The 19,977-nt window shown below is 40.6% G+C and overlaps 1 protein-coding gene across 2 annotated transcripts in view; it reads right to left on the bottom strand.

The window, feature by feature from the left end:
- Window positions 1–19,977, bottom strand: part of LOC124395645 (AT-rich interactive domain-containing protein 3B-like) — a 61,843-nt gene that overhangs the window by 14,715 nt on the left and 27,151 nt on the right. For both annotated transcript variants that reach the window (XM_046864338.1, XM_046864340.1), the window contains exons 3-4: window positions 13,013–13,087; window positions 12,768–12,840 (exon numbers count right to left, since the gene is read on the bottom strand). In XM_046864338.1, coding sequence (XP_046720294.1) covers window positions 12,768–12,840; window positions 13,013–13,087 — 148 coding nt within the window. The remainder of the gene's footprint in view (window positions 1–12,767; window positions 12,841–13,012; window positions 13,088–19,977) is intronic.

Below are 19,977 nucleotides of genomic sequence, written 5' to 3'. Positions count from 1 at the left end.
TAAATCAAAGAAATTAACGAATTACTTAAATATAAAACTGCCTCGTGGTTTAAATAAAGAAGGAAAAGCAGAGAGGCTTAAAACAATAAATATATATACAAACAATCAAACAAACAAATAAATCAATAGCCCATTCTAGAAAAGGGCTATACCAAGCAACTGAAGAGAAAACTTATCTATTCTAGTAATGGTTAAAAATCCTGAAAAAAAAATATTATATGAAATTAAAATAAATAAATTAATTCATTAATAAATAAATTAATAAAACAAAATTGTCAATTTAATTTAATTAATTACTTCATTATGAAAAAATAAGGAATTCTATCTTTTTTTTATAATTAAGTAAATATAAAAAAACATTTAAAACAGAAGCATGATAAATAAATAAATAAATAAATAAATAAATAAATAAATAAATAAATATAATTACTCTATTTTAAGAAAGCTTTTGACAAGTAATACACTTTTGACTAGACTTCATAGAAATGGTATAAAAAGGGGAGGAAAAAGGGAAATAACTCTGTACTATTTATCACATGCAAATGCACGACTCACTACTTGCTTTCCTACAAAGTTCGAAACCTCGTTCTGACACAGAACATAATTATTCGTGTGATGAATTAGTCATTCATTTACAGCGGCACTCAATCAAACCTGATTACGTGCCACTGGCTCTGAAAATCACAGCCCAGTAAAACACAGGCCGTTTTGTGTCTATATTCATCATCTGCTACATGTGTTTGTTGTATTATCACAGAAGGACCTCAACACCTCTGCATTTTCACGTAAAAGAAAGAAAATAACCGTAATTTGCTACAGAACACCCTGTCACTACAATTAAATGACTAGAAATGAGCTTGGGAGGTGTAGTCTTCAAGGTAATCCCCTCCCACCATCTTTCTTTAATTCTCTCACTCTTTCATTGATCTTTTTTTTTTTTTTCCCCCAGAAAATCCCCCTCTCTCTTTGTTAATCTTCTACCTTTACTTCCTCGCTCCTAGAGCAGCTAACGGCCGTAATCAATGTCTGGATGAGTGACAGATAATACTGATGATCAATACCGAGTCATCAGCTGCTGAGCTTCTGTTCTGGACAATTCAGAGGAAAACTCGACAAAAACACGGTACTCGGTTTTCCTGAGACAAATAGGTGCGGTCAATAATGAAAAATCGAGGTCCTGATGGAGCTCCTGGTTAACACGATTACACTTTCTGTACAAAAAAATAATCTATAAATTCTTGATGTTTCAGCTCAACAGAAAAGAAAGGGCGCAGAAGCAGCTGCACCTGTCCATCGTCATGAAATCCAGATTCTACGAACATGTAAATTGGATTCTCGGAATATGCAAATAACCCTCAACATTTGCATACTGGTGCTTGATACACTATAAGAACAGATGTATTGGGACAAATGACTTTTCCAGCCATATGTGGTTCTTTCCCAAACTTTTACCATGTTACACTTAAATGTATACAATGTCTTTGAATGTGGAAGCATGAACTAGTAGACCCAAACCACAGCTCCATGAACATATGCTTTACATGGGTTGGAGTGGAAGATCTCCAGCTATAGAGCTTTTAAACCCTACTGAACACCTTTGATATGAATGTGAACCCTTGTGGCTGAACACAAACCTCCCCAGAATCTAGTGGAACATCTTTCCAGAAGAGTGGAGGTCATTCTAACAGCAAACAGGGAATAAATGTGGAATGGGATGTTAAGCACGGGCTCTGATCTGTTTTGTTACTTTTATATTCATAAAAATAAGTCACTTTGTTTATAGTTACATTGTGTATTATTGTAGAAAAAAAAAATCACTTTTTATTAGCACTTCTGTTATAGCAGCTACAATCAATCATTTAAATCAAATCAAAACAGAGGCTTTTGTCTCTTTGGCTTTTCTCTCCATAAACATTAGACAAGTAGTTCCTCATACAAAGTTTTATATCAATAATTCAAAATTTTCTTTGTCACATGTTGTAACTTTTCCATTCATTTATAACTGGCTTTTTAAAGAAAGAGGCTTTTATTCGTCTCATATACACTGCAGTATAGTGAAATTCTTTCTATGTATATCCCAACTCAGGTTAGAGCACAAGCACGGCAATGATACAGCTCCCCCTGGAGTACGGAGGGTTAAGGGCCTTGCTCAAGTTCCCCGTCAGTGGCCGCTCAGCAATGCTGGTGTTTGAACCCCCCGACCTTCCGATCAGTAACCTAGAGATTTAATCAAAAACGAAAACTACCCTTCCCCTATGATCCCTATAACTTCGATTGTGTACATTTGTGATTTGCCTTGAAGCTGGAAATAGGGTCAGAGCTACCGTCATTTACAATGAACCAGAATTCAACAGCACTGTGGTGCTCCATTTTTGAGTGAAAGTAAAAGAAATAAAAAATACAATTAATTAAATAGAAAAATTTAAACCAAACCATAATAATTTCCCTTCACAGAGTTAGTTGACTGTGTCTGACAAGCACACGTGACAATTCACACAATGGTTTATTTGCTTATAATAGTCGCATTCCTCGTACCCATTTAAGGCCATGTTTAGACACGAGGGGCTTCTCGCAGTGACTCAGGCTGGAGGAACACTGGTTTTAATCCCCTACCTGACTGGCTCAGTTGGTTTATAAACCCCAGTCGCAGCTGCTGAATGGCGACAGGAACGAGTCTAGCTTTTGTCCTGAATGAAATGATGAGGTATTGATGTAGTGTGCGTTTGAGCAGGTGAGCATGAAGATCGGGTTGGATTGCTCGCGTGATAAGGCGGTCACTGTTGTGAAAGTCTGACTCAGAGGAATTTTCCCCTCTGGGGTCGGTACGGTGTTTGCTGCTCATCTGTAAACTGTTTGGCCCAGAAGTGGGCCTCCAGGTCAGAGGGGAAATAAAGAAGAACGGGATGGGGGAGGTGGGGGATTTCATCCTATTCCATTCATTTATTTAACAGAGCCACAGCTAAAGAGAGAGAAAGAAAGAGATTTTCTGTGATAGAAAGCAGAGACGGATTTACAGACAACAAATCCTGGTGGTTTAGACACATTAAAGTCTAAACTGTAATGGTTGAGGGACACAGGAACATTTCTTCCAGAAGGTCCAGTGATCACACCATTTACCACCCGTTTGATTATTATGGTTTCATCTAAAACTCAGTAGCTGTGTTAACTGAGCCTTCTCCAGAGCAGCTCCCCCAAAGTGCCTTTTCAAGGATGCTTTCTCATGGGTACCTTCTTCACAGCTTTCCTACAGCACTGCGTCCAGAGCAGCTGGACTGTCCCTTTTTTCAGAGTACCTTCAGCACAGAGAGTTCCTTCACAAGACTAGCTCCCCAGAACACCTTCTCGAAACTTGCTTCTCCAGGCATATTTTCCAGATTAGCTCCAATAGGGTACCACCTCCAGAGTGACCCTTTTCCACAATACCTTTTTCCAGAACAGCAACAACAGCTTGCCTTCCCCAAAGCAGCTCCTTCAGAGCATCTTTTTCAAGCTCCAACAAACTGATTCACCAGAGCACTCTTTCCAGAGAAGTTTCTAGAAACGCTCACTATAGGGCACAAATTCCAGAGTGCCTACACCAGATCTTTTTCCACAGCAGCATCAAAAGACTGTCTATAACAAAGCAGCTGCCTCGGAGCACCTTTGCCAGAGCTCTCTCAGACTGCTTTCTCCAGAACACCCTTTTTAGACTAGTTTTTGGAAGAAAAAAAGGCTTTGCTATAGTGCCTATACCTGATCGTTTTTTTCAAAGCAGCACCACCAGAAAGCCTTCACCAAAGAAGCTTCCTCAGGGCACCTTTTCCAGATCTCTAACATACTTCATCCAGAGCACCTTCTCCAGACTAGTTTCTAGAAAAGCTCCCTATAGTGCATGACTTCCATAGTGCCTACTCAAGAAAAGTTTTCCACAGCAGCACCACCAGCCTGCCTTTCTAAAAGCAGTTCCCTCAACGTTTCTGGATCTCTACCTCTATACTTTTGCCTACAGCCTGCTTCGTCCTGGGCTCCAGAAAAAAATTCAGTTTGATTTTTAGAACTTTTGCTTATCGATGCCGATCTTCGCTTCGCACACATTTTCCTCCCTCTTCCTAACACTCCCGGGCCTAAAACTCAAAATCGGTGTTGACCAAACTTGTGTGTTTTATTCCCACGGTACCCTAAAACCTCCCCTCCCACCCCCCCCAGGGCACCGGCATGCTGCGTGTCCCGTCTTGCTGTGGGCGTGTGTTCCCGTCCTCTGTGGGCGGTTCTTTCCCATGCCTGGTTTAATTTGTGGTCTAAAACCAGACATTAATGCTATCTTTAATCAGAAAACAAACATGTCCGCCTTTCTTTTTATAGAGACAAGTTCGACGATGATTAAAAAGCGGAGGGAAGAGAGAGAGAGAGAGAGAGAGAGAGAGACGCCTCGTGTCGAGAGTCTTCATCTGTCTTATAAAGTGAGTTTATTTTTTTGCCCAAGGCGCATCTGCTTGAGCTGCAGCCTTCACTCGTCTGCTTTAGGAATGATGAATCGTTCCTTCCGAGGAAATGAAAGACTGCTGTCTTGTTTTTCCGCATGTGGACAACCCCTGTTTCCCCCCTTACGTTCGTCTCTCCGGTCCTTGTCTGCTCTTTTCATCTCGCTCTGGTCTGGAGCTGGTCAGCGGAGAGCCCTGTGTTTTACAGGCTCATTAATCATTGTGAGGGACAGCGAGGGCCCCTAATCCAACCCCTTCCCTCTACACGCACAGCACAGGACAACACAACACCCACCCACCCACACACACATACACACATACACACACACACACACACACACTGAATGAAGTGTGCACTATATTTACTACCTTTTTGCCAAAAACGTGTCTCGTGACATGTGTGTTTACAATCACACACTGAACCACTACAGACGCACATGTGTGTGTGTGTGTGTGTGTGTGTGTGTGTGTGTGTGTGTGTGTGTGTGTGTTTGAATGAAGCTATTGTGCCAGCGTGTGTATGCTCCACATAATCGTGCTCTCAGAGGGTGTGTGTGCCCGTGTGTGTGTGTGTGTGTGTGTGTGTGTGTGTGTGTTGTAATGTACACACTGATTCCCAGGAGTCCATTCATGCTGTAATTGGTGCTAACGGAGTGCTCAGGCTTTTTCGTGCTTCCTCTGACTGATCCAAAGTGAGAATACATCTGGATCATTACTTTTCACAGAAATAAAATAAAAAAATAATAATAAAATTAGAATAGCAATTTCAGTTGAATTCTAAGTAAGGAGGAAGGAGGAGTTTAACACTAAAGTGAACACTTCTGTACACTTTCCGTTCGATTGCACACTCAATTTATTACTTTCTTTATTCCTTTAGTGCTCAATCTGGAGGTTCAGGTAGGTTCTTTCCCTGACCACTGAGAGTTCATCCTCCAGTAGCCTACACTCGGGGCAGATTTGGGGATCTTTGGAGTGTTTTTCTGAAACAGCAGTGACCCTGAGGTGCTTAAAAGCCGACTCTAAGCGCCGCTGTGCCTCTGTCACTTCCTCAAAGACAAACATCTCTCATCCAACTCACCACACAATCTGATGCACCTGCACTACAGACAGAGAGAAAGCACAAAGACAGAGATGAAGACAGGAAGAAAGAGATACCAATAGAGACATATATAGATACAAACCTTGGAGGGATAGAAAGAAAGACAGACAATGAGACACAGACTGAGAGAGAAAGTGAGAGGGAGAGAGAAGAAACAGAGACCAAGAGAGAGATAGACACAAACCATTTGGAGGGATGGAAGAAAAAAAAGAGAGAACAAGACAAAGACAGAGAGAGAAAATAACAAAGATAACAAATAAACAAAAACAAGGAAAGAGAGGGAGGAGGAAGCAATAAAAAAAAGAGAGAGTGAGACATGAACAGACAATCCAAGACAGAGAGTGAGAGAGAGAGAGAGAGAGAGAGAGAGAGAGAGAGAGAGAGTAAAGAGGCAGACAGACATATATAGACACAACCTTTGGAGGGATGGAAGGAAAATACAGAAAGAGAGAGAGAGAGAGAGAGAGAGAGAGAGAGAGAGAGAGAGAGAGAGAGAGTGAGACACCAAGAGACAATCGAAGACAGACAGAAAGTCAGACGGAGCAAAAAGAGAGAGAGAGCATGAGAAAACAACAAGCAAGAGAGAGAGAGAGAGAGAGAGAGAGAGAGAGAGAGAGAGACACGGAAGGAGAAATGAAGGAGTAAAAGAGAAAGACAGAGACAACCCAAGACACACAAAAAGCAGAACAAAGAGAAAGAGAGACTGCATGAAAGAGACACAGAGAAATGGGTGTCACACAGTGTGTGTGTTTGTGTGTGTGTGTGTGTATCCGTGTACTTGTTTGCGTGGAGGCCTTGCCAACACTACATGTGGCTTTCTGTGCACAGGGGGCCCCAACCAGGGCCCCTCTGAGACTGTTATATACAGCTGGCCAAAATTCCTCAGCCATGACTGAGGACACACACACACACACACACACACACACACACACACACACACACACACACACACACACACACACACATTACACATTTATGCCCTCAAGACAAAGGTGAGATTCTTTATCACTGTCTGTTCTCTGAAAAAATGCTTAGCCAATGGACATTTGGTCTAACACACACACACACACACACACACACACACACACAGACACACACACACAGACACACACACAAAGTATAGCTGATAAGGTTTTAAGCATCAGAGCTTACATCCAAATAGAAAATAGAAATACTGTATAGAAATCGTGTAGCTGTAGAGCCGAGTTGCGTGCAGGCCGAAAGCTTTCCACATCAAATCGTCATGTAAGTCATCGTGAGAGTAACAGTATTGCGAGTTTACCTTTTTCACAGTAACTTTGCTGCTCAAGAAATGACAATGGTTGTGAGAAAGTACGCAATCACCAGCTTGGCGTTAAATTACTACTGAAATCCACAGAGGTGATCGAGGGGTCAATAAATTATTGATGAATTGGGATGATCATCATTCTTTGTTCAAAAATATAATATAAAAGATTTAAATTTAATATAAAAAAATGCCTGCTTGGATAAATAATATATACAATAATATTTTAGTATTTAATAAAAATAAAATATACAAAAATTAAATAGAATGCAATACACTTTTATTATACTGATTGAGTAATTCATTAAATTAGAAGAATTAAAATTGATTAAATAAAATAAACAAATAAAAAAATAAAAAATTTACATTTCCTAGACCCCATTTGGGTAATACAGATGTGTATATAAGTGTGTGTGTGTGTGTGTGTGTGTGTGTGTGTGTGTGTGTGTTTTACATTTAATATTAAACATTTCTAAAGATATGATCTACTTATTTCTACAAACTTTAACAAATGTCTTCATTCCTTCCATCCTTCATTTATTCGCTCTCTCGATATGCAGAATTGTCAGGATTTTCTCCTTTAAGAGAAATTCTTGAAGCCGGACATAAAACTCTAAAGAATCCATATTGCTAGACTGTCGTTAAAAACTGCTTGGGGGGTTTCTCTGTATGATCCTCCTGACAGAGAGACATTTTCCAGGCCTGACTCACAGATTAAGATCAGTGTTGTAGCACACAGAAGTTACTTAAAAAAAAAAAAAAAATACATAAACAAAAATTAAAAATAGGCTACTGCAGAAACTATTAAAGCAGGACCACTAGTTGTATCTGGAGCATCTGAAGATCCCAGGTTCAATCCCTTTGATTTCAGCATCGTGACTCTTGATTGAAAAGGCTCTGAATATTAATCGGAAGGTCACTCTTGGGGCCCTTGAGCCAGGCCCTTAACCTTCCGTGCTCCAGGGGTGCACTCCGCTTTCATAACATCGCTGTGCTGTAATGTACATGTGACAAGTATACTGAGCCATGAGGAGAAACTAGATGAGATGTTTGATGGAACAGATGAGGAAATGGAAGAAGGCTAAACCACCATCATGACAAGAAAGAGAGAAAGGGAAGATAATACAGAAAGAGATGGTCAAGAGAAATTCAAGAAAAGACTTTATACAGAAATTTAAGACTGGATTGGAGTTTTATAGTATCACTGAAATAAGTCGTAATCTGCTCCAAATTCCATAATATTGAGACATTGACTTATTAGAAGCATCACTCTGGATCATTAATCATGTATTGCGATGTGCATAATGTCCCTCAACTTAACAGGCCATTAGTGTAAGAGACAGAGCAGAGAGAGGGTAAAAGCTCCAAGGCAAACCGGCCGACTCTAAACATGTCATTACAGGAGCGCAGCATCTTCACAAATAGTGTGCCGACAAAATCCAGCTCGTATTTCTGCCCATATTACTGCACGTTGATCCAGGTGTTTAGGTTGAGGTTCGAACATCATAACAAGGAGGAAAAAGTGGCACGATATTGGTGCTAAAAACATCCAGCTCACCCTTTCTGAGGAGAAAGATCTTACAGGAAGGCTACAGTAACACAAGTATTCTTTACAACTGTGGTGATCTGAAAACCATCGGACTGCCTTCGATTAAAGAAAGTTTTCCTGGATGTCTGGTGTACATGTTGCGTTAAAAACCGGTATTTCAGTAATTGTGTAATTTCAAGAGAGAGAAAAGCTGTGCGTTTAGCAGGTTCAAATGAAGGTGAGAATATGACTGTATGAATAAAACCGGTCTGGTGGAGATCTATGGAACGTCAGGGCTTTTCACCTCCTGTATGAGGAAAATCATGATTTTTCATCCGTGAAGCAGACAGAGACAGAGAGAGACAGAGACAGAGAGAGAGAGAGAGAGAGAGAGAGAGAGAGAGAGAGAGAGAGAGAGAGAGAGACAGAGAGAGATACAGACTGGTAGCGCCAAGAGCCGTCTGCTAACTGCTTTTTTGAATCAATACACACTTTTGTGTATTTAATAAACAATAGTACGTCAGACTGATTATTCGTCACATTAAATCGTAACTCAGAATTCCATTCCCGCACACACACACACACACACACACACACACACACACACACACACACACACAAAGTAAGAAATAACATCTGAGCCAAACAGCTGAACCATTATGTAGGTGTTATTTTGAACTGTCTGTTTTAAAAAAAAAAAAGCACAGAAATTAAAAAAATGGCCACTTGGTGTATAGACAAAAGCACTGCAAAGCCTGACTTGTCTAAGCGATGATGTGCTTTACGCAAAAAAACAAATCCTAGTGCTGTGTGCCTAGTTGGAGTGAGTAGCCTGAAGGAAGAACATTCTAAATTCTTAATATTCTGTGCTTTTCTTTTAATATTTTATTTCTCCGGGCCATTACTCATTATATTTGGTATAAAGTTGGCGAGAGATGTCATCGCTTTTCTCATCTACTGCCAATGAACTGCAAACCAACGACAATTTCTTCACCCTGATCCGAAGATTATCTCTTTAAAGAAAAGAAAAAAAAACTTGAAAGCTAATCTCACGTTCTTGATTCACGCACTGATACAAGCCCAATATTCGAAAACAATGAGAAATGCTGAAGAACTGAGACGTTGCTGAACTCGTTGAACTATTTTACCGTTTATCGTGAAAACCTTTGTTTTTTTTGTTTTTTTTTTTGTCATTATGCTCTAACTACAGTATCTCTTGTACCAATACGGGTGAGGTGAACCGATTCAGAACATCGGAGCGGTGTAATGAAGTACGTGTAAGATAATAGTGATAATAGTCTGATAGATAGCTTTATGAGATTATATTTACGGTCTCTGGCAAAAAAAAAAAAGAAAAGAAAAATCGCTAACAAACGAAAGTGTCAAGAAAGTAAAGAATAAAGTCGATGAGGCATTTATTTTATATTATTGAGTCATTTACGCACTTATCCAGAGAGACTTACAGCTGAGCAGGGAAGGGGTTTAGGGCCTTGCTCAAGGGCCCAGAAGTGGCAGCTTGGTGGTGGTGACCTTCTGATCCAAAGACCAACGCCTTAACCACTGAGATACCACCTCCATTTTTTTTTAAATGTAGGACAGGTGTTATAACCTGTTATAACCTAGCCTTTCAGCGATACTGAATAGAGGGCAAAGAAAAGGTGATGTGGCTAGACTTATGAATTTTGTGTAACGTACATTACATTACACATTACATTCGTCTGTTCCATTCATTTTCCAAACCACTGATTGTACACACCCCAAATTTACACACACACACACACACCAATCAATTTTGAATCGACATTCAGTATATATATATATATATATATATATATATATATATATATATATATATATATATATATATATATAAAGAGAAGGATAGATAGATAGATAGATAGATAGATAGATAGATAGATAGATAGATAGATAGATAGATAGATAGATCGATCGATCGATCGATCGATCGATCGATCCACACACTCATGGCCGAGATGGGATTCGAACCCCCTAGCATTGCTAACCTATTTTTTCGTCCGACTATAAAGTTTCCTGACAGACCATAGTATCCGTCCCATCTGATGTTTTTCAGACATGGACATATTTTAAATACATACAACTCAATGATGTAAGCAAAGTCATTTTGTTTAGTTAGCGTTCTACTTCTCCAGACCCAGACGACACTGGGCCTGATTGTTATGGCTACAGAGGGGTTTGCGTCTTGTCAGAGAGTTGGTTCTTGACTTTTATAAACATTCACCTATAGATATATACATACTTTAAATGGACGTGATACTAGAAAACCTATCACTGGTGTAGGTGAGGTGAGGAGGGTTGAGGGCTGAACTCTATAGCAGGCCACTCAAGATCTTCCACACACTTCCAACCAATGTAAAAGATATCTTCATGGAGATGGCTTTGTGCACAGGGGCGTTGTCATGCTGGAACAGGTTCGGGTCTCTCAGTTCTGAAAGGAAAATGACATGCTACCCCATACGAAGACGTCAAAGACAATTGTGTGCCTTCAGCTTTGTGGTAAATGTTTGAGGAAGAACCACCTATGGGTTTAAAAGTCAGGTGACCCAAAACCTTTTGTCCATATATTGCTATATTGTACTACATCTGAAACAACTGAGACACTATTTACTGTAATAGTATGTGGTTTTGGACACACCCTGTAGCTGGAATCTTGCTTATTTTCCAGACAGAAAATCTCAGACTTTGCTAAACATTATGTTAATTAGAAAGAATTAGATTTGGAATGAATTTAATTAGAAGTGAAAGATTTTCCCCTCAGAACTCTTTATAAGGAGCTAAACTTGCAAGCAGAAAATCCCGGACTGGACTCACAAACAATTTTAAACACTGTTGGTGAAGCAAGTCAATGTGATCATATACATATATAGACAGTACTGTGCAAAAGACGAGATTTCTTGTTTTAAACAGAAAATGTGCATACGGTAAAAAAAAACTAAAAACGTTTATAGGCTGAACATACAGCATGAACCTGGCTCTCGTATACCTCTCGAAATGTTCATGTCAAAATGTCTGCTGTGAAAAAGATCCTTTACACAGAGTTAGTGCAGGACACGATTAAACATTACATGTTCAATTCACTGGGTAGGTAATAAGACCAACTTCCAGTCATATATTTCCATTCAAAATGCAAAAGATCACAGAATTTTGACAGACATCATGGTTTTGTCTCAACGAAAGAGCGACGGCTTGAGGACACTGGGACTTGAACCTCCGACCTCGCGATCAGTAACCCAGAGCTTTAACCATTTACACTTAGGAAATTTGGCACACGCCCTTATCCAGATCCACTTACATGTATAGTAATCATACAACTGAGCAGCCATCGAGTTAAGGGCCTTGTTTAGGGGCCCAGGAGCAGCAGCTTGTTGTGGCTGGGATTTAAACTCACAACCTTCCGATCCAAAGTCTAATGCCTTAACCACTGTGCCTTACAAATACGTCATTTGCAGCAGCGTTCTCACGATTATGGAGTTGTAAGCGTTAAAAGAACTTGATAGCAAAAAGAAATATATAAAAATAAAAAGTGATGGATTTATTATTTCGTGCACTAAATATTCAGTGTTTCAGACAATTGCTGTTAATATCCACTCATAAAACACACTGAATCCGTCCCTTAACTCAGGGTTTCCTCTGGCAGTTTCTCAGGCATGTTTGAAGAAGAACCTTTTAGTTAGGAACTTTTAGTGGCACTTAGGAAAAAAATCTAAATGATCTTTAGGTTTTGTGTTCAGACTTGTGCCAGGGTTTAGCGAGCTTTAACAATCTCCCTCACACACACACTTTTTTTTCCGGCAGCCAACGTGTTAAACAGATGTGTGCAGTTCAGTGGGAGTCGCCCCTCCTCTGCTTTGAGCTAATCTAATAACAGCATGCGAAGTGACGTGGAATGAATCCCTATAATAAACTGCCGTGTGTAGGGTGGAACCCAACAGCCAACTTTACACCCTATAAAGAGCACTGCGGATGAAGGGGGCATTATTTACACACACAAGTGTGACTGATGTCTGGTTGTTTTTTTATATATGCACAGGATGAATTTGTCACGTTGTTGAGACAGAAACACTTGCCTGAACAGAGACGCAGGCAAATCAAACCCAACCGAAAACACTAATGTGTGTGTGTGTGTGTGTGTGTGTGTGTGTGTGTGTGTGTGAATGTGTATAAAGTGGGAGCTTCTGACACGTCAGCAGCATGGGTCTTTGACCAAATAACAATGATGCATAACTAAAACACACCCTAAATCAGCCGCCATCGAGGGTCTCTGTATAATTACAAAGGCGGAGTTTTAACCATGAAGGGTGGAGAGACGATGCCACAAAAAAAAAAAAAAAAAAAAAAAAGAACGAAAACACTTACCTCTTTTCTGCATGAAGGTGAAGAGATCATCCAGAAACTCTTTTCTGTTGGGGTCGCTGTCCAGCTCATACAACTGCACGAGAGGCAAACAGAAGATTCTTGTTCTGATCCTCCTTTTAGCAACAAACATACTCCATACACTCATATCAATACAGCCAGAGACAGACAGACAGACAGACAGACAGACAGACAGACAGACAGACAGACAGAAACTGATTAAGAGACAAACAAAAAAGAAAACTGACCTTGGCGAAGTCTCTGGAAGCCTCTCCTCTCGACCTGTTGCTGTCTGATTCTTCTCCCCATACACCATTGCCATTCTGCAGAGAGATCATCATCATCATCATCATCATCATCATCATCATCATCATCTATCCTTATTCCCACCATCAGTTCACATTGCCTTCATCATCAGGTATTAGATTTATAACATTTTGGCAGACGCCCTTTTCCAGAGCAACTTGCCATTATCTCATTCATACAACTAAGCAGCTATGGGGTTTAAGGGCCTTGTTCAGGGGCCCAAGAATATCAGCTTGGTGTGGATGGGATTTGAACTCAAGACCATCAGATCCAAATGCCTTAACCACTAAGCTATCACCTCCCTATGTATTATATCATTATATTATATCATTTTATTGTCTATACTCATTTTGCCTCACATTTAATCCTAAACACACAATTCAAAAACTGAAAGTGCACCAAATCTCACTGGTCTATTTCACTAATTCAGTATAAGATATAAACCTAGTTTCGGTCTCATCTATGTTTTTTTTCCCCCCACTTTTCTGGCCACAAGCTCCAGAATTTTGACGGGTTGCAACCAGACTGTTTCTCTGCATGTCCATCAATAACACAACACAATGAGGTGGAACAAAAAACGAACAATGCCATCTCCATTCTGGGGCTGGAGATAAGGGAGAAAACATGTTCATGCTCTCCATGAGGGAGGGGCGTTCTCTCTTTCGCACTCTCCCATTCGATCATAGAGACGCTTGGCAATTATTCAACGTAATTCAACTGTATTTTTTTTAACAATGCAGCTTTACAGAACGTAAGAATTGGCACAGGTCTGGAAAAACTCCTTCAGATGGTAGGAGGAAGAAACGGACTCATTTTTAGGACCAATTCTCACCTGGGTCACACCAAGAGTGTGATTATTAATCATTAAAACATTACAGAGACCGGAGAGTGAGAAATATCATGAACACCAGCGTGTGTGATTATGAGTAATGTCCTTTTTACAATATTATACACTCTGTTGGAGTTGTGGAACCAGGAGCTCCTGAGCAACTCGGAAATTAGCTCAACATCCGAGATCATTATGGATTTCTCCATTCTCAATGTTCAATGAGGGAGACACAGCATATGAGGAAAGCTATTTCAAGTCCAATGTCTGGAATTGGTGCATCTCGAGATGGCTCGGGATCCTTGCAGAGTCATCTTCCTTCTTTTGAGCAAATTTATGCAAAAAAAGGCAGACAGCAGCTTTCCTGTGCTCTAATAGCTAGTCGTCAACTAGCTAGTGATCGGTCATGACTGTTAAACTGCCTCTTCTTTCACATGTAAAGCGTGAAAAGCTGCATGTCGGATCGGTGAGCCGAGCTGCGTGGACCCTGACGTCTTCCCTAACCACTTGAGCTTGTGTTGAAAGTTATGCAAAATGGCATTTGCACATTTCCCGATTTCCTATTTTTCATCAGAAGTCATCTGTGAACGTCTGGGATTACTTTAGCTTCACTTTTTTAATAATGCATGCCTGTGATAATAAAATATTCATGAGCGCTTAAGTGATATGAATGTATGGGGCACTGATGAGTGACAAACGCAAACGGACGTCTTTTGAATACGTATCGCGTTAAGCAGGTGCTACGGTCGTGGCGTCATAGTTTACCGTAAGTGGTTCGCACAATATATACAGTATAGCGAACAGGAAGCCATTTTGTTTTGGAGTGTTGTGTGTTGGAGAAACATTAAGGCACAAATCGGGCCATTCTGAAGGATGTATTCACAACTGGACTGTTGAAAAAAAGCTAAACACACACACACACACACACACACACACACACACACACACACACACACACACACACACACACACAAACAGACAGACAGAAAAACACCACACTTGAGGCCCCTCTTACAGGTGTCTCTTCCCAGGAAATGGTAAATAAAGTTGTCCACCCATTTAACCCCCACACAACTAGAGGCCATCTGTGCTACACCTCCTCATTTATCTACCTCCACCTCCTCCCTCTTTATCCTGCCATCCCTCCCCCATCCAGCTGCATTTTAGCAAACCCCAACACACACACACACACACACACACACACACACACACACACACACACACACCTCGACCCAAAACAGCTGCACTGGCAAGTCAAGTTCACGGGCTGGGGGACAGATGGGGCGCTAATACAAACTCTGTCTCTCTGTCTCTCACACACACACACACACACACACACAAGGCTCATGGGGGTGACCAACGGCTGCGTAAATAAGGGCTTTAGGTCGGTGGAATGTTCCGGACAGGAATGTCAGTCTGCCGAGGAAACCGTAAAAGCCTTGGGAACAAAAACAGAGGTGCGAGCAGCCAGAGAGCGTGGTGTCTTAAAATTCAGTGAACTGATCGAACACACACACACACACACACACACACACACACACACACACACACACACGCATACATACATACATACACGGGGACGTCGTGCGACAGAGGTCATAAGGGTGACACAGCAAAGACATTTCAAAGGCATACATTAAGTACCTATGCATTTGGTTAACTCATTTCCATCTCACCACCAGATGTTTAAGGGAAGTATTCAGCGTTTATGTGTAGGGCCTGGGTGTGTGTGTGAGTATTTGCTTTGTTTGTGTGTGTGTGTGTGTGTGTGTTGATAGAAGTATAGAGGTTAAGATGTCACCTTTCTCCCAAAAGCAAAAGAAACCCAGCGGTGATGAGACACAGAGCACTTTTTTCACAATACATGTTTCCTTCCTCAATATTTCTCCATATAAAAAGAGGTAAAGAAGCAGAGAAAAAGGATGTAAAGCGGTGAAGAGGGTTTAGTTCTCATATGTACATTACAGCACATTTTCTCTTCACATTATATTTTTTGCACATCCCAGCGATGTGAGAAAACAGGGGTCTGAGCGCAGGGTGAGCCATGATACAGCTCCCCTGGAGCACAGAGGGTTAAGGGCCTTGCTCAAGGGCCCAAGAATGGCAGCTTGGCAATACTTGAACCCCTGACCTTTAAATCAGTAACCCAAAGCCTTATGCCAGGTGCACATTGTGCAGTTTTGGCCACGATTTGATTGTCTCAGACAAATTCTGAAAATCCTAAAAGATCCCTATAATCGTAGGCTAAGATCTGTATTCTGTGATCACTGGTTTGTTCACCAATAGCCGATCATTTCTTTCCTCTGATGAAAATCTGGCAGAAGATTTCAGACACTTTCCTGCAGTGTGACTTTGACAACGACGTCAAACCAAAAGCAAACAGGAGCGCAGAACCTGATGAGGGAATTAGCACGATAACTTCAAACCACCTCAGGGAGAATGAGTCCGGTTTACAGTACAGCAAGAAGAGAAACTTATTGAGTTATGGAGAAACAAGTAGTGTTTGTATGCTGTTTTTATTATCGAGGCACGTCACAAACCCAAAGAAAGCTACAGGTTGTTTTTAATTGCTGCTAGCTACGGTTATAGCAGAGGCAGGGACCTTTTATTCTCTATTTTTGAACTTGATGCTATTTGAGGTTATTTAATTTAGAAATGATATTTCAATAAAGTACTTGAAGTATTTCATTATAATTTTTGGGGTGATTGAGGACAGGTGGGGCTTGAAATACATTCATTATTATTATAAAAAAAGTTAAACTAAATATAATAATCAATATATCGATTTGGCTCATTAGAGATTTAAGTCATTATTAGAAAATACCAGTAAAAAATAAATAAAAAAATCCTAATTAAACTGATAAATATACAAAACATAATTTTGCTGAATTTTTCCTGCATGAAAAACAATTACAAATCTTATGTCACATACACATTCATACACAGAAAGACTTGCAGTGAAATGCTGTTTTACGACTGTTCAATACTAGAAATAGAATATACAAAATATGTATAGATAAAATATATTAAGTATAAAAGTATTAGTATTAAATCTAATGTATGAAACATATGTATACAAAATATATACATATAATATATACCGTATTTTTCAGACTATAAGCCGCTACTTTTTTCCCACGTTTTGAACAACGTGGCTTAAACAACGAAGCGGCTAATATATGAATTTTTCCCGGTTTCACAAACTTCAAGCCAAAAAACTGAGACCCATAACATTAGACCAATGAAATTTCCGAACGGAAACGAAAAAACGCACCTCACCTGTGTTCTGAGCTTCATGGCATCGGGAGAAAAAACGTTTTTCTTAAACGCACGACGATGCCAAACGAAAAACTCTCGAGAGAAATAGTTGTGAAAGGAAGGAGGAAGACAGTGAACAATGACTTTCTTGTTCGGCTACTGTTTAGATACAAGCCGTTGTAGCGCGTTGAGTCTGGGTGAAGGGAGAGCTCGCTAACTCCAGTTACAACAGAAATCATATAAGCACAGACAGGTTTCCAAAACTTGTGCTTTTTTATTTTTCTTGGCAACAGCGTTACGGGTTAGTCAAAGAAACTTGAAATGAGCATCAGAAAATAATAAGGACATAATCCTCGGTCTTGCACACATGCAGTAATACCGGAAAAATGTGGCGGCAGGCTATTCCCAAAATACCGCTATGCTCTTAAAGGAGCCACAAAATATTTCACCCGTTACACCGTGTAACAGACACTGTCTTTCATTAAAGCCTGTGTAAAGTTCATTAGTTTCAACGTAGACAGGTGCGGCTTATTTATGTTTAAAATAAAAATCGTCGTCAAATTCAGTGGGTGCGCTTTATACATGGGTGCGCTTTATAGTCCGGAAATTACGGTAAATAATAAAACAGAAAGTGATGGGTATGGATATGACAGTAGTCCAGATTTAAACTTTAAATGAAACAACAGGATAAAACTCATGTTATCTTTTAAAAGTTTCTGCAGGAACACACACTGTTATTGTAATTCCTAATGCATTATCATTATTCTTTCTTTATACAAGATCAGGGGATGAGAAGGTGTTCTTTTACGGGATTAAATGGGGCGGGGGAGGAGATAAATGGCTTCATGGCCTGCGCTGTTCGAGAACTAGAACAAACTATCTCGAGGAACACCACCAGAATAAAAGCAGGAGCATGTGAGAGTAATACCTTGTGAAAAGTGTCTGATGGACACAGTATAGCGCACCAGCCTGATCTTTCTCCAACTGTGATCACTGACGCGTGCAGGGCAGAAGGTCTACAGCGGCATGATTGAGAAACAGCAACCTGCATTAACCCGACCTCAGAACCATATGCTGATATCTACAGAGTTAATCTTTAATCCCATTCTATGGTTTGATGTTCCATAAATCCACAGGTCATGCATTACCTACTAAACCCGAGCAAACAAGAGTGCGAGCGCACACACACACACACACACACACACACACACACACACACACACACACACGGTAAACAACAGGACTACAAAGTGATCAATACTGCTCGATTAAACAAAAACACACAAACGGCATCATCAAAGTTCATGACTCTGCGACAGACATCTCAAAACCAGAGAGCTCAGAGACCTGCATGGACATGAAGAGTCGTGAGGGAGATGGTGTGAGAGTGAAATAAAAGGGTGAGATGACGAGACATTGAGAGAAATAAAAGGTTGATGAGAGGGTGAGACGACGCGAGAGTGATGATATGAAGGTGAGATGTGAGGGATAAACATGGCAGAGACACAAAAGTGAGACGAAGAAGAGTTAAATTATACGTAGGAAATGCCAGAGTGAGACAATGTGAAGGTGAGACGACAGTGAGTGTAAGTATATGCATAGGAGAAAGCGAGAGAGAGATGTGAAGGTGAGACGATGGCAGAGTGAATAGATAAATAGATCATGTGAAAATGAGACAATGTACAGGTAGACGGCATAAAAGTGAGCATGCAAAGGAGATAAAGAGAGTGAGAGGACACGAGGGTAAGACAATGTAAGGGTAACATGAGTGCTGCTGCGTGGGACATAATGCAAGAGTGAGACGAGTTGAGAATAATGATGTTTGGGAGATGATATTAGAGTGAGACTGTAAAAGAGTGAGACAATATAATGGTAAGATGACATGATGGTGATGACGTAAGGGTAAGACAACAGTAGAGTGATGATGTAATAGTGAGACAATGTGAGGGTGTTGCCGTGAGAGACATGGCATGAGAATGTGAGAGATGACATCTGTTTATCATGTGATGTGATGACGTGAGGGTGAGACAATGTAAGGGAGATGAGGTGACGGTGAGACAGTGAGGGAGATGACTTAAGGGAGACCTGAGGGTGAGACAATGTGAGAGGGAGGACATGAGGGAAATGATGTGAGGGTGGGACAATGTGAGGGAGAGACAATGTAAGGGAGATGACATGAGGGAGATGATGTGACTGGGTTGATGTGAGGGAGAGATGTGAGGGTGAGAATGTGAGGGAGATGACGTGAGGGTGAGACAATGTAAGGAGATGGGGTGAGGGTGAGACAGTGAGGGAGATGGGGTGAGGAGATGACGTGAGGTTAGACAATGTAAGGGAGATGGGGTGAGGGTGAGACAGTGAGGGAGATGGGGTGAGGGAGATGACGAGAGGGAGACCTGAGGGAGATGATGTTAGGGTGAGACAATGTAAGAGAGAAGACGTGAGGGAGACAATTTGAGGGAGATGATGTGAGGGTGAGACAATGTAAGGGAGATGATGTGAGGGTGAGACAATGTAAGGGAGATAATGGGTGTTGCATGCTGTGATGACGTGACTGTACAGGTGGACGCAGGGAGCTGAAATCGGATTTAAATCAGCAGTCAGAAAAGCCAGACAGTACACAAATCAGAATTAAAATGAGCAGTAGTACGCAAAATTACTGTCAAAGCAACATGCGTCTAAATCGAGAAAATCTCAGACACACCTTTTTCCTTAGGGGTTTCTCTTTCTCTCTCTCTCTCTCTCTCTCTCTCTCTCTATCAAATTTTTTAAACACTGAACACTACAACACAATGTAAAAAAACTAATTCAGACTATCGTTTA

The sequence above is a fragment of the Silurus meridionalis genome, chromosome 13, assembly GCF_014805685.1.
Source record: "Silurus meridionalis isolate SWU-2019-XX chromosome 13, ASM1480568v1, whole genome shotgun sequence".
In the NCBI taxonomy this organism is placed as follows: domain Eukaryota; kingdom Metazoa; phylum Chordata; class Actinopteri; order Siluriformes; family Siluridae; genus Silurus; species Silurus meridionalis.
This window is presented reverse-complemented; position numbering and strand designations above follow the sequence as displayed.